Source organism: Symphalangus syndactylus, chromosome 7 (genome assembly GCF_028878055.3).
Source record: "Symphalangus syndactylus isolate Jambi chromosome 7, NHGRI_mSymSyn1-v2.1_pri, whole genome shotgun sequence".
In the NCBI taxonomy this organism is placed as follows: domain Eukaryota; kingdom Metazoa; phylum Chordata; class Mammalia; order Primates; family Hylobatidae; genus Symphalangus; species Symphalangus syndactylus.
The window spans coordinates 51976867-51989812 of NC_072429.2; the positions used below are offsets into that span (position 1 = coordinate 51976867).

The 12946-nt window shown below is 38.7% G+C and overlaps 1 protein-coding gene across 3 annotated transcripts in view; it reads right to left on the reverse strand.

The window, feature by feature from the left end:
* DNAJC5B (DnaJ heat shock protein family (Hsp40) member C5 beta) overlaps positions 1-12946 on the reverse strand; it is an 84721-nt gene that overhangs the window by 17796 nt on the left and 53979 nt on the right. For all 3 annotated transcript variants that reach the window (XM_055286207.2, XM_055286206.2, XM_055286208.2), the window contains 2 exons: positions 5505-5718; positions 1830-2001 (listed from right to left, as the gene is read on the reverse strand). In XM_055286207.2, coding sequence (XP_055142182.1) covers positions 1830-2001; positions 5505-5718 — 386 coding nt within the window. The remainder of the gene's footprint in view (positions 1-1829; positions 2002-5504; positions 5719-12946) is intronic.

The following is a 12946-nucleotide window of genomic DNA, read 5'->3' on the forward strand; positions in this document are numbered from 1 at the left end:
ATCTAATTTAAAACAGGAAAGACTGTGAGGCTGTTCAGAGAAGTGTGAAACACTGGATTGGGAATATCTAGGTTCAATTCACCTAGGTTTGGTTTTCCCACTGTAAAGGAAAAGTTCAGTTAGGTTGACCCAGTGGAGGTTGTTGAAGATACTCTCCTATCTTGCTGTCTCTTCTGGTCCTGTCAGTGACTGCGTACTGGGCTGGGCTGATGGATGTTATGGGAGATCCTATGGTCTATGGGGCCAGCAACCCCTGACATAATCTTGAAACTGTTTCTCTCCTTTACAAGAGCAGATAGGATTCAGATGCTAGGATTGTCATTCTCAGGCAAGTTGTGAAAATGTCACGGACCTTTTCCTGAAGAAAAGGAGTTTCCATGCATACATTACTCCTCAACCCATTTACTTGTAGTCCTGCTTGCTTGGTCTTCTTGGTATATATGCCCCCATTAAAAGATTAATTTGTCCTTTTATATCTCAAATAAAGGAAAAGAAAGTTATAATTCTGTTTCACCGTGGGCCCACAATTTGGCTTCAAGGTCAGTAATAAAAAATGGTCAGAACACCCTCTCTGTTTGCTGGACTGGCCACCTACAGGTCCCCACAACAAGGGGTCCCAGGTTTCAAGAAAACTCCTTCTGTCCTCTCTGAGCTCCCAATCCTGAAAGAGTCTGGGAATCTGTACAATTCACAGGATTGAAGACCCTTTCCTCTGAGCTGGAGTCAGGGTGGGTAATACCTGGATATTACTTAACACTGCATTTCATAGGGAATAAAAGGTGTGTGGAAGCTTTTAACTAGTCTCCAATGCTTGACAACCTGGAATTTCCATTGCAGTGTGATCAAAAGAATCAGAGTACAATATAGTCCAGAAAAGTACACTGTTCCTAATTTTAGCAGTTCTGACAAAAATGGGCCACTGTCTGAATTATCAAGTAATTCTTTTATTTGACCATCTAGGTTTTTTGGGGATTCAGTGATAAAGTCTGTACTCCAGGATAACTATAAGAGAGAATAATGGGAGAGAATGACAGGAGGATCTTGGCTGTAAGGTGGAGCAGGACAATGGCAGGTCTGATCCCAGCTTCTTTAAACAAAGGCATTTCCCAGAGGACATAAAGTATTCCTGGTGCTGCGAATCCTGTGAGATCTCATCTTTCTTTACATTTAAAAAAAAGTTTTCATTTCTGGATAGAATGAATTTGAAGAATCAAGTACTACATCACAGTCATTCATACACATGGACATACGGAGGTGGGTTAGCAAAGCAAATAGTCCCATCCTTGATGCTGGTTTGAGGCTACTCCTGAAAGAAGCTACATTTCAGGTAAAGAAGGACTTCTCTCTCCTAGTTCACCCAAATTCATAATCAAGTCATTAAAAAGAAGCAAAGTCAAGGGTTGGTGACTTTTTTTGATGCCCACTTTCTTCTATTTCAAAGGAGATCCTAAAGGAACCAGCTGAAATACTTTTTCTGTGAAAAAATTTCTACCTTGGTTCTCCTGCCCTGAGCATTCTCACCCAATCCTCCCTGAATCAAGTGCTCACTCTCTTGTAATGAGACCTGAATTATATTTCCTCTCATTCATCATCAGCATATTTCATGATTTTCTTTCTAACGGCATCAGGTACTGCTTTTCTCTATGCCTGGTAAAGGTATCTATCTTTTCATTCTCCCTAGAAGCTGTACCAAAGCTGACAGTCTGTGAGGTTCCACCCATTTGGTTGTAGGAGCTCTCCTACTATAGTGATAGCTGTCTCCATGGGACCTGGTGCTTGCTCAGGCCTGTGAATGGACACTCACTACCTCTGCTGTCGTCCTACCCCACCTTTTTCCATGTCAGACTTGATCTCCTCCTCCAGATCCTCTGGGGACACGTAGAAGTCCTCTTCTGGCACTGATGACTTGGGCCGGCAATGTCCACAGCAGCAGTTGCAGCAGCAGCACAGGCAGCAGCAAAAATAGCAGCCCGTCAAGAGGCCAACGATGACAAACAGGGCCTAGGGAAACAGAGGCAAAGCAAAATGAGGATGAGGGGTGATGGGGTGAGGGGAGAACCCATGAAATCAAGTCTGCACCCAGGTACCTCCAGAGACCTGAAGACTTCACAGTTCACCCCACAGGCCACATCTTCACCCTCATCCTTACTCCACATAAGAACTATTTCACTTCCTTAGAAACCAATTTCCTGGTAAAGTTTGCCTAATAAATTAGACCCAGAGGAAATGACTTGTAGCCAAAGTAATAAAGTATGGCCTTTCCTTTTTTATTCTTAAGCTATATGGTGATCATTATTAAGAGCAGAGCAAAGCAAGACAACAACCAAAAAACCAACCAACAAAACCTCTGCAGGTCAAATCAGTTAGCAAGCCCCTGCCCAGGGGAGCTGAATCATTCTCACCAGAATGATAAAGAGTGAACTGTCCAATACCTCCCCCAACTACACTCACATTCCTGCTGGTCACCAAGTCCTGGACAGCGTCTCTCCTCAAGTCTCTTGCATCCTCCCTCATGCCTCTATCCTGGCCAGCAGGGCTTCAGAACAGACCTTCACTATGTCTAGTCGGGACACTTCAGCAGCCTCCCGACTGGCCTCCCTGCCTCCCCTCCAGCCTCCCTCAAATCCATGCTGCACATTGCTGATAGAGTGAACTTTCTGAAATACATGTTCTCTTGAACCCATGCGATGGCGCTCCTGCCTCTGAGATACAGCCAAGATCCTTATTATGGTGATCTGGCTCTGCCAATGCCTCCCTGCACCAGCACAGCCCTGTTCTTGCCTTTCATTGCCTTATAGCTCTGCTCTCCCTGTGGATTCATCTGTCTGGGCGTCCACCTCCCAGTTCCCCAGTCACCTAACAAAATATCCACCTGGTGTGTAAGACTCATCTTAAAGATCCCTTCTATGACATCTTTCCTGATCCTGCCCAAAACAGTGACTCCCTCCTTTGTCCCCAATTGCATTTCATGCAGACTTCTACTTTGGTGCTTTTTTTAAGTGATACTTTTAGAACATTGATCAGTTTATAGGTCTGTCTCATTGGACTAGACCGTGAGCTTCCTGCAAGCTGGCACTGGCAGCTAGTCATCTTTCAGTTCCTCCTACCAAAGGACTTAGTACCTGCTATGTGTTAGATGCTTATAAAATACCAGCTGAATTAACGATTGTATAAAGTAATAAATAAACAAATGATTTGCTCCACCTGGTGAACAGCAGCAGGATTTCCCCAAAAACATGAAAGGTTTGCTTGCTGTTTGTTATAGCTAAAAATTAAAAGAAACTCTCAACTCCTCCACTGTGAAGTTATAAACAGTTTTTGTGAATTGAGCAAATCAATTTAAGATTTTATCAAAAATACGTAATTTGAAATAGAAAGAAAAGGGTTTATATACCTTTAATTGAAACACAGATTTTATCTAATTAAGGGAGCAAGAGGGATAAAGAGGACTTGTGTGCCTGTGTACTTCTTCAATAACTCCAGGTAGAAATCTTTAATGCTGACAGCCCTCACCTGCTCCACTCCTGCTTCGTAGCCCTGGACTTCATCTCTGATTCTGGCCCCAGGTGTGAGGTGGAGCCTCTGGTGGCTTGGAGTAGGGGAGCTTCAGTCACATCCTCAAACATATAATCTCTTCGCTATGGAAAATTTACATTTTCGTAGTCTTAGGTAAATTACTCTGAAAACAACTGCAACACCTGCCACCTCACTAACTGTGTCCGCAGCCTCCTGTGCAGTGTTCTTGACCATTGCCCCAAGAAACTCCTCCCTTTTTTAAGCTATTTTTGTCCTTTTTGTTTTTACTATGCAATTCCCATATTCTCTTCTCTGAACTTTTTCTTTTCATTCATATAATGTTCTGTTCTTTATTCCAACTTGATTGTTTGCCTTCTGTGGAAATAACCTTGCTTTATCCCTTACAGTGCTTAGTACAGTACTAGGCACAAGTAGGTGTCTAATATTTTTATAAGTATGTATCTTTGTGGTACACTGATTCATTCATGTAGTGCATATTTAACACACGATTGCTACATGCAGGGCCACTCTGATGGGTGCTGTGGAATTGGGCTTTGGCACAAGGAGAAGGAAAAGATATGTTTTCTGTGGTCTTATATTTAAAGAACCACACCAGGAATTATTTTGTGTATCTCTCACACTACTGGGCAGATTCTGCTTGTCCATATGAATTTTGATCAATGTCAGCTTCCAAAGCAAGGAAGTTTATTCTCATTTTTATGCAGGCAGGCCCTGATGTGCCATCAGGTGGATGTGTGTAATTATCTGGACCTGCCTCTGCAGTGTCTTTCCATGGAAACAGTGTCACGCCCAGAGGTTGGGTTCCCACGCAAACCCACAAAAGCTTATACTGTCCTATGAACATTCAATCTATTGTCGTAAATGACATTGTCAGTGTGTACACTCTCATTCCAAATTCCAAATCTGCTCAACAGGAACTTTTCTCTCCCCTAAGTCTTCAACAACAGAGAAAGGGGTTTCAAACGGGAATCCCAGGTATCCCCGAGAAACAGAACTCTGAGGACTATAGTAAGCAAATTAGGCTAGGTTGCAAGAATCCTTTTGCATGCTGATGTACAAAAGCATATTCTCTCTCTTCCTGCATACATAAAACTCAATTTAGCAAGATTTAGTGGAAGAAAATAGCAATCAGATACTACTGTTAAACCTGCCTTTTTAGATATCTAATAATTGTTATTATGTATTGGAACTTATATGAATGTGAACTGTCCACAAAATATGTTGATGGACTACATGTATGACCCATGTGTAAATATACTTTTATCAGAAGATAAGGATATTAATATCACAAACAAATAAAAACCATCACCGAACATATATATACTAGAGATTCCCAGGAAACCAAACAAAATTTACCACACAAAAGTCAATTCTGATTGCACTAAGCCCTAAAAATGTCACCCTTTTCTTGACTAGGTATCCATTTTGCTCTCTGTCCCCCTGTCTCTGCCTCTCCAATTCCCTGTCCTCCACTAGTAAATTCTCACCTTTTCCCCTCATTTCCTTCTCCTCTACCTCACAGCAGGCTCCAAGTGAGTCTCTGACATAATTACCACTCATTCTCCCCAGTATTGTGTTTGCTGATGTGGACTATGCTATAGATAGAAAAGGACATGGCTAAATTTGCCCTGTAATAATTTATTAAGCAGTTGTCACACTAATAAATTATTTTTGGTTTTGAGCAATGAGTCAGTCCTTAATTAGTCATTATAAAGAATTAATCTGAAGCTCCAAATTCAAATAAAATTAATGTCTAGAAGTATTTTAAATCATGTTGTATCTTACAATTATTTGATGAGCTAAACCAGAAATGATCCTAAATAATAGCATTCAGTGGAAGCAATATCTTCTTTTATTTACCAGAGTTTAATAGCAGGAAGGTTAGACTTCCTTTGAGATGGAATCTAAAAGAGTGATTAATATCATGGTCTTGCAGGAGATTGTGAAGAAAGGAAATTCAGTTTCACCTTTGCCCACCAGCTCGACAGCATGAAGTAGGTGTTAACGTTTTCGTCTCCAAACTGCTCGGCCACGTAGAGTCCCAGCGATCCGTACTTGTCATATATGCTTCTCTTTGAAATGTCGGTAAGTATTGTGTGGGCATTGTTGATTTCTTTAAACTTCTCAGTAGCAGCTGGATCATCTGGATTCTTGTCTGGATGATGTTTCAGGGCCAATTTTCTTTTAAAATAAAAGAAAAAGAAGGAGAGTGTGTTAATTGACAAGAATGAACCATGGCATTTTAGAAGGGCACTGTTCATTTGTATATTCTTTATTAGTGCAAATACTGTGAAATGGTTAAGTTTGAGACTAGCGGTGATTAACAAGTACATTTTCACTAAATGATGTCCCTTGTTTCGAATGCACAGGCGCAATAGTACTATTTCTCCTCTCACATTTCCCGAGGAATTCTCAGTATCTGCATGACTGTCTGAGAGACATTTGTTGTTGGCAAATATGCAAAGTTTCTTTTTACCAAGAATTTATCAGTAGCCCGCCCCTACAGACCTTTAAGAGTTTCAGTAACTGGACCAGTTTACACCAAACTTCCATTTAGAACCAGAAGAATTGTCCAGAATTAAGAGAACGTCACAACATATATTCTAAAAGTTCAACTCAGCTATCAAAAAAGTCTCTCCTGAACAAAATTAAGACCCCTTCACTAATCTTTCACAAGTCCTAACTATCTCTTGGTTTTCTGAACAAATACTGTGACTTCCTTTGTATTCAAATGCATATTTGGCCTCTTTCTAAATAGGCTTTTCCACTTAATAATCTATAGAAATTTTCTTGTGGGCATAAGGCCTTTTCCTCTGTGGATCAGAAAGCAGTTCCTGAGGGACTCTGCTGGAAATTCCACCTGACTCATCTCCCTACTGTGCCTATCATACGTCTATGTAGGAACACACCTTAAGCTTTTATTTATTGTATTAGTTTAGAACAAATTGTTTCATTTTAAAACAGTAAGTCCAGAAGTAAAGCAGAAAAGTAAAGTACACCTTATAAATCAATCTACATGATAAACGGCACAAATCACATCTATTTTAGGAACTGAAGTATTATTGATTAGGAAGTAGATGAATATTTAAGGAGCTCAGCATCAGGATGCTTGAAATTACCAAAATATTTAAAAGCATAAATCATGATGTATAATCCATTCTAATCCTAAACTCAGAATAAATTTTTAAAAATCAAACAATGATGGTTCATCTTAAATTTATTTAACCAAAACTTTTTTTCATCCTTTTTGAAAGATATCTGGGGTATTTATAAATTCTTATAGATAGGACCATTGGAGACATGTTTTTTTACCTACAGATTTTATAATGAAATATTTGCTAATAGCATAAAATGCCTTTTGTCATTTTTTTACTTTTATGTTTACTATATTTCAGCACTATTAATATTCCTGGAATTCTCACTCTGGGCCCTGAAATAGGAATTGCAGCATTTCCTCCCATGGTTCCAAAGATATCATGTCTAGGCCAATCAAATGAAAGGGCTGTTATTTCTGCCTTGAAAGGAAGAAATCTCCAGGCGGACAGATCACTTGAGGTCAGGAGTTTGAGACCAGCCTCGTCAACATGCCCATCTCTACTGATCAGCCAGGTGTGGTGGCACATACCTGTAATCCCATCTACTCAGGAGGCTGAGGCAGGAGAATTGCTTGAACCCGGGAGGTGGAGGTTGCAGTGAACCAAGACTGCATCAGTGCACTGCAGCCTGGGCGACAGCGAGACTCCAAATCAAAAAACAAACAAAAAAACAGGAAGGAAGAAATCTCTGGAAAATGCCTCTTTACATACATTTTCTTGTTTCTAGGGTGGCTTCCTGTCATTTTTTAAACAGCTTGGATCTCTGTCAGCTCACAAGGGCAGATGCACCCAATCCATTTATCACACTCCTAACAATGGAGTTGGCAAGTTCAGAGAGCTGGAACACCTCCACTTGTAACACATCCAATTCCTGGTCATCAGCAACATTTTGATTCCTCTTGGCAGATACTCTTGGCTCTGAGGAATCCTCGGGAAATATGGTGAGTAGAGACAGCTGCCAAAATTCCACAACCGTCAAGGAGGTGGTCGTGCAATGCCTCACCCTCTTGCATGTTGTCCATAGAGCAAGGAAACAACTATAGAATGTAGGGTTGAAGGAAGTGCTTGGAGTATTTTTAAATAGAATAGGCACCTATCCATTGTTAAAGGTATTTGTTGTCATTTCTACATTGATACTTAAAGTGACATAATATTCAACCAGAATGTGAGCCTTTAATTCTAAATGTCTCTACACTCTTGATCACCTGTCAGTGTGGAATGGCTATAGCTAATATTAGAAATAGCATTCAATGCCTCTAATTTCCACTTCAAAATCTAATGACAGCTTTCAACTAAAATGCATAGTGAATTTAATTAGTGGCAGATAAGATAAACATGTGGTTTATAGTTATAATTATCTAAAGCCCTCAAGATCTTCCTATTTTGAGGCAGTGGCATAATTCTAAGAGTTACAATGTTTTGCTCCATTCTCTTCCTTGCCCCATCCAACACTTCAAGATGCAATCAAACTACTACTACCTACCACTCTCTACCAGTCTCTGAGTCACCTGAGGCCTGATTCTAACCATGCTGTCCCAGCTCTTAAAATATTTTAATGTCTGTCAATCTCGTGGTTTATACGAGGCTGTTATATATACCGTTTGGATATTCTCTAAGTGCATGTTAGTCCTTTACAGATTTTTACTTTGGTTTTTAAAATTAATTTGTGGTATTTTAAGAATGCATATTCTAGATATGAATTCTTTGTCAGTTATACGTATTGCATATATCTTCTCCCATTCTGGGGCTTTCTTATTGTTTTGCTTTATGGTATCTCTTGGTAATCACAAATTATTTTAATTTACTGAATTAACAAATTTGTTCCTCAATTCAGGAAGATATTGTTCTATAAACTCTCTATAACTCTAAAATCTTTATGGCTTTTCCTTCCATATGGAAGTCTATGGCCCATTTATACCTGACATTTTCGTGTGCTGGAGGGTAGATGTCTAATCTCACTTACTTTATATAGATATTCCACTCTCGTAGCATCATTTATTAGGAAAAGAAAATCCTTTCCCTGGATTTCTGGGATCTCTATTCTGCTCCATTGGTCAGTTTGGTTATTTCTGGGCCAATAACAGTCTAACATGTGATGCTTTAAAATATGTCTTCATATCTTAAAGAGCAAATTCTGCCATATTGCCATTCTTCAAGAGTTCTGTGGTTATTCTGGGTCCTGTACATTTCCACATGAATTTTAAAATTAGCTTGTCAATTTACACACACACACACACACACGAACACATGCACACACATTCACACAACCTATTGAGATTTTTATTGCAGTTGCATTGACTCTACAGATTAATTTGGAGATTGACTTTTGTATAATATGTCCACCTATTTCGATCTTTTTAACGAATTTTAAAGTTTTATCATTTTTACCTTTATGTCCTATGTATATTTTCTTGGATTTAGTCCTAGGAGCTTAATTTTTTGTGGTTTTGACATTTAAAAATGTTCGTAATTATTTATTGCAGATAAAAATAATTATTTTTCTATTTTTATGCTTAGGTTTGAAATAATTGTTGTATGCTGATTTTTTTTATCCTTCCAACTTCCCAAGCTCATGTCCAAATTTTATTAAATTATAAATTCTTTTAAATTTTCTACATAGACAGTTATATAAGCTCAAGTGATAATTGGATTTTTTCTCTTCGAATTCTTATATCATTTACATTTCTTCCCTTACTGTACTGCCTTGGCTAAGAGCCCCCGTCCCGCTCCGAGTAGCTGGGACTACAGGCGCCCGCCACTATGCCTGGCTAATTTTTTTTGTATTTTTAGTAGAGACGGGGTTTCACCGTGGTCTCGATCTCCTGACCTTGTGATCCGCCCGCCTCGGCCTCCCAAAGTGCTGGGATTACAAGCGTGAGCCACCGCACCCGGCCTTGATTGAGTTTTTAAATGTTAGATGAAGCTTACGTTTCTGGGATAAACTCAATTTGGTCGTTATGTATTTTTAAGATTTATTGCTGGGCTTGGTTTTCTAATATGTGCATTAAACTCTATAAATTTTCCTCTAAGTGCTATTTTGACTGCATTTCACATCTTAATATGTAGCATTGAATTACAGATATTTTATAATTTTAATTATGGTTTGTTATTTTTAGCCACGAGTTATTTTAAATTATACGTCGTTATTTTCAAACATATGGAAAATTTCGAGCTATTTAAAAATTTTGCTCTCTAACATAATTGCATTGCTGTTAGAGAACATATTTGGTATGATTGAAATCCTTTAAAATTTGAGACTTGCCTTATGTCTTATTATTTTTATAAATGTTCCATGTGTGTTTGAAAAGGGTATATAGTCTGTTCTTATTGGGTACTTTGTTTTTATAGTTTTTGATTTTGTTTGTTAATTGTTTCGTTCAAATCTTCTATATCCTTAGCCATTTTATTGATTTATCAAGCCAGATGTTTTAAAACTTTCCACTATGAATGTAGGTTTGCAGATTTCTCCTTAAAGTTCTGCCAACTCTTTGTTTTGTATATTTTAGGCCATGCGTTTTAGAAGCCCGTAAACTTATAACTGTTATATATTCTTGGTGAATCAATTTTTTTATTATACTTTAAGTTCTGGGGTACATGTGCAGAACATGCAATGTTGTTACATAGGTACACACGTGCCATGGGGGTTTGCTGCACCCATCAATCCTTCACCTACGTTAAACTTTTCCCCTAATGTTATCTCTCCCCTAGCCCCCCACCCCCTGACAGGCCCCACTGTGTGATATTCCCTTCCCTATGTCCATGTGCTCTCATTGTTCAACTCCCACTTATGAGTGAGAACATGTGGTTTTTGATTTTCTGTCCTTGTGATAGTTTGCTGAGAATGATGGTTTCCAGCTTCATCCATGTCCCTGCAAAGGACATGAACTCATTCTTTTTTATGGCTGCATAGCATTCCATGGTGTATATGTGCCACATTTTCTTTATCCAGTCTATTATTGATGGACATTTTGGTTAGTTCCAAGTCTTTTTATTGTGCATAGTGCCACAATAAACTTATGTGTGCATGTGTCTTTATAGTAGAATGATTTATAATCCTTTGGGTATATACCCAGTAATGGGATTGCTGGGTCAAATGGTATTTCTAGTTCTAGATCCTTGAGGAATCACCACACTATCTTTCACAAGGTGGAACTAATTTACACTCCCACTAGCAGTGTAAAAGCATCCCTTTTTCTCCACTTCCTCTCCAGCATCTGTTGTTTCCTGACTTTTTAATGATCACCATTCTAACTGGCGTGAGATGGTATCTCACTGTGGTTTTGATTTGCATTTCTCTAATGACCAGTGACGATGAGCATTTTTTCATGTGTCTGTTGGCTGCATAAATGTCTTCTTTTGAGAAGTGTCTGTTCATAACCCTTGCTCACTTTTTGATGGGGTTGTTTGTTTTTTTCTTGTAAATTTGTTTAAGTTCTTTGTCGATTCTGGATATTAGCCCTTTGTCAGATGGATAGATTGCAAAAATTTTCTCCCATTCTGTAGGTTGTCTATTCACTCTGATGCTAGTTTCTTTTGCTGTGCAGATGCTCTTTATTTAATTAGATCCCATTTGTTTATTTTGGCTTTTGTTGCCATTGCTTTTGGTGTTTTAGTCATGAAGTCTTTGCCCATGCCTATGTCCTGAATGGTATTGCCTAGGTTTTCTTTTAGGATTTTTATGGTACTAGGTCTTACATTTAAGTCTTTGATCCATCTTGAGTTGATTTTTGTATAAGGTGTAAGGAAGGGGTCCAGTTTCAGTTTTCTGCATATGGTTAGCCAGTTTTCCCGACATGATTTATTAAATAGAGAATCCTTTCCCCATTGCTTGTTTGTGTCAGGTTTGTCAAAGATAAGATGATTGTAGATGCGTGGTGTTATTTCTGAGGCTTCTGTTCTGTACCATTGGTCTATATATCTGTTTTGGTACCAGTACCAAGCTGTTTTGATTACTGTAGCCTTGTAGCATAGTTTGAAGTCAGGTAGCATGATGCCTCCCGTGTTGTTCTTTTTGCCCAGAATTGTCTTGGCTATGCAGGCTCTTTTTTGGTTTCATATTAAGTTTAAAGTAGTTTTTTCCAATTCTGTGAAGAAAGTCAGTGGTAGCTTGATGGGAATAGCATTGAATCTATAAATTACTTTGGGCAGTATGGCCATTTTCATAATATTGATTCTTCCTATCCATGAGCATGGAATGTTTTTCCATTTGTTTGTGTCTTCTCTTATTTCCTTGAGCAGCGGTTTGTAGTTCTCCTTGAAGAAGTCCTTCACATCTCTTTAAGTTGGATTCCTAGGTATTTTATTCTCTTTGTAGCAATTGTGAATGGGAGTTCACTCATGATTTCGCTGTCTGTTATTGGTATATAGGAATGCTTGTGATTTTTGCAGATTGATTTTGTATCCTAAGACTTTGCTGAAGTTGCTTATCAGCTTAAGGAGATTTGGGGCTGAGACAATGGGGTTTTCTAAATATACAATCATGTCATCTGCAAACAGAGACAATTTGACTTCCTCTCTTCCTATTTGAATACCTTTATTTCTTTCTCTTGCCTGATTGCCCTGGCCAGAACTTCCAATGCTATGTTGAATAGGAGTGGTAAGAGAGGGCATCCTTGTCTTGTGCTGTTTTTCAAAGGGAATGCTTCCAGTTTTTGCCCATTCAGTATGATATTGGCTGTGGGTTTGTCATAAATAGCTCTTATTATCTTGACGTACGTTCCATCAATACCTAGTTTATTGAGAGTTTTTAGCATGAAGGGCTGTTGAATTTTGTCAAAAACCTTTTCTGCATCTATTGAGATAATCATGTGGTTTTTGTCATTGGTTCGGTTTACTCGATGGATTATGTTTATTGATTTGCATATGTTGAAGCAGCCTTGCATCCCAGGGATGAAGCCAACTTGATCATGGTGGATAAGCTTTTTGATGTGCTGCTGGATTTGGTTTGCCAGTATTTTATTGAGGATTTTTGCATCCATGTTCATCAGGGATATTGGCCTGAAATTTTCTTTTCTTGTTGTTTCTCTGCCAGGTTTTGGTATCAGGATTATGCTGGCCTAAAATGAGTTAGGGAGGATTCCTTTTTTTTCTGTTGTTTGAAATAGTTTCAGAAGGAATGGTACCAGCTCCTCTTTGTACCTCTGGTAGAATTTGGCTGTGAATCCATCTGGTCCTGGACTTTCTTTGGTTAGTACGCTATTAATTACTGCCTTAATTTCAGAACTTGTTATTGGTTTATTCAGGGATTCGACTTCTTCCTGGTTTAGACTTTGGAGGGTGTCAAATTTTTATCATTATGAAGTATCCCTCTTTAT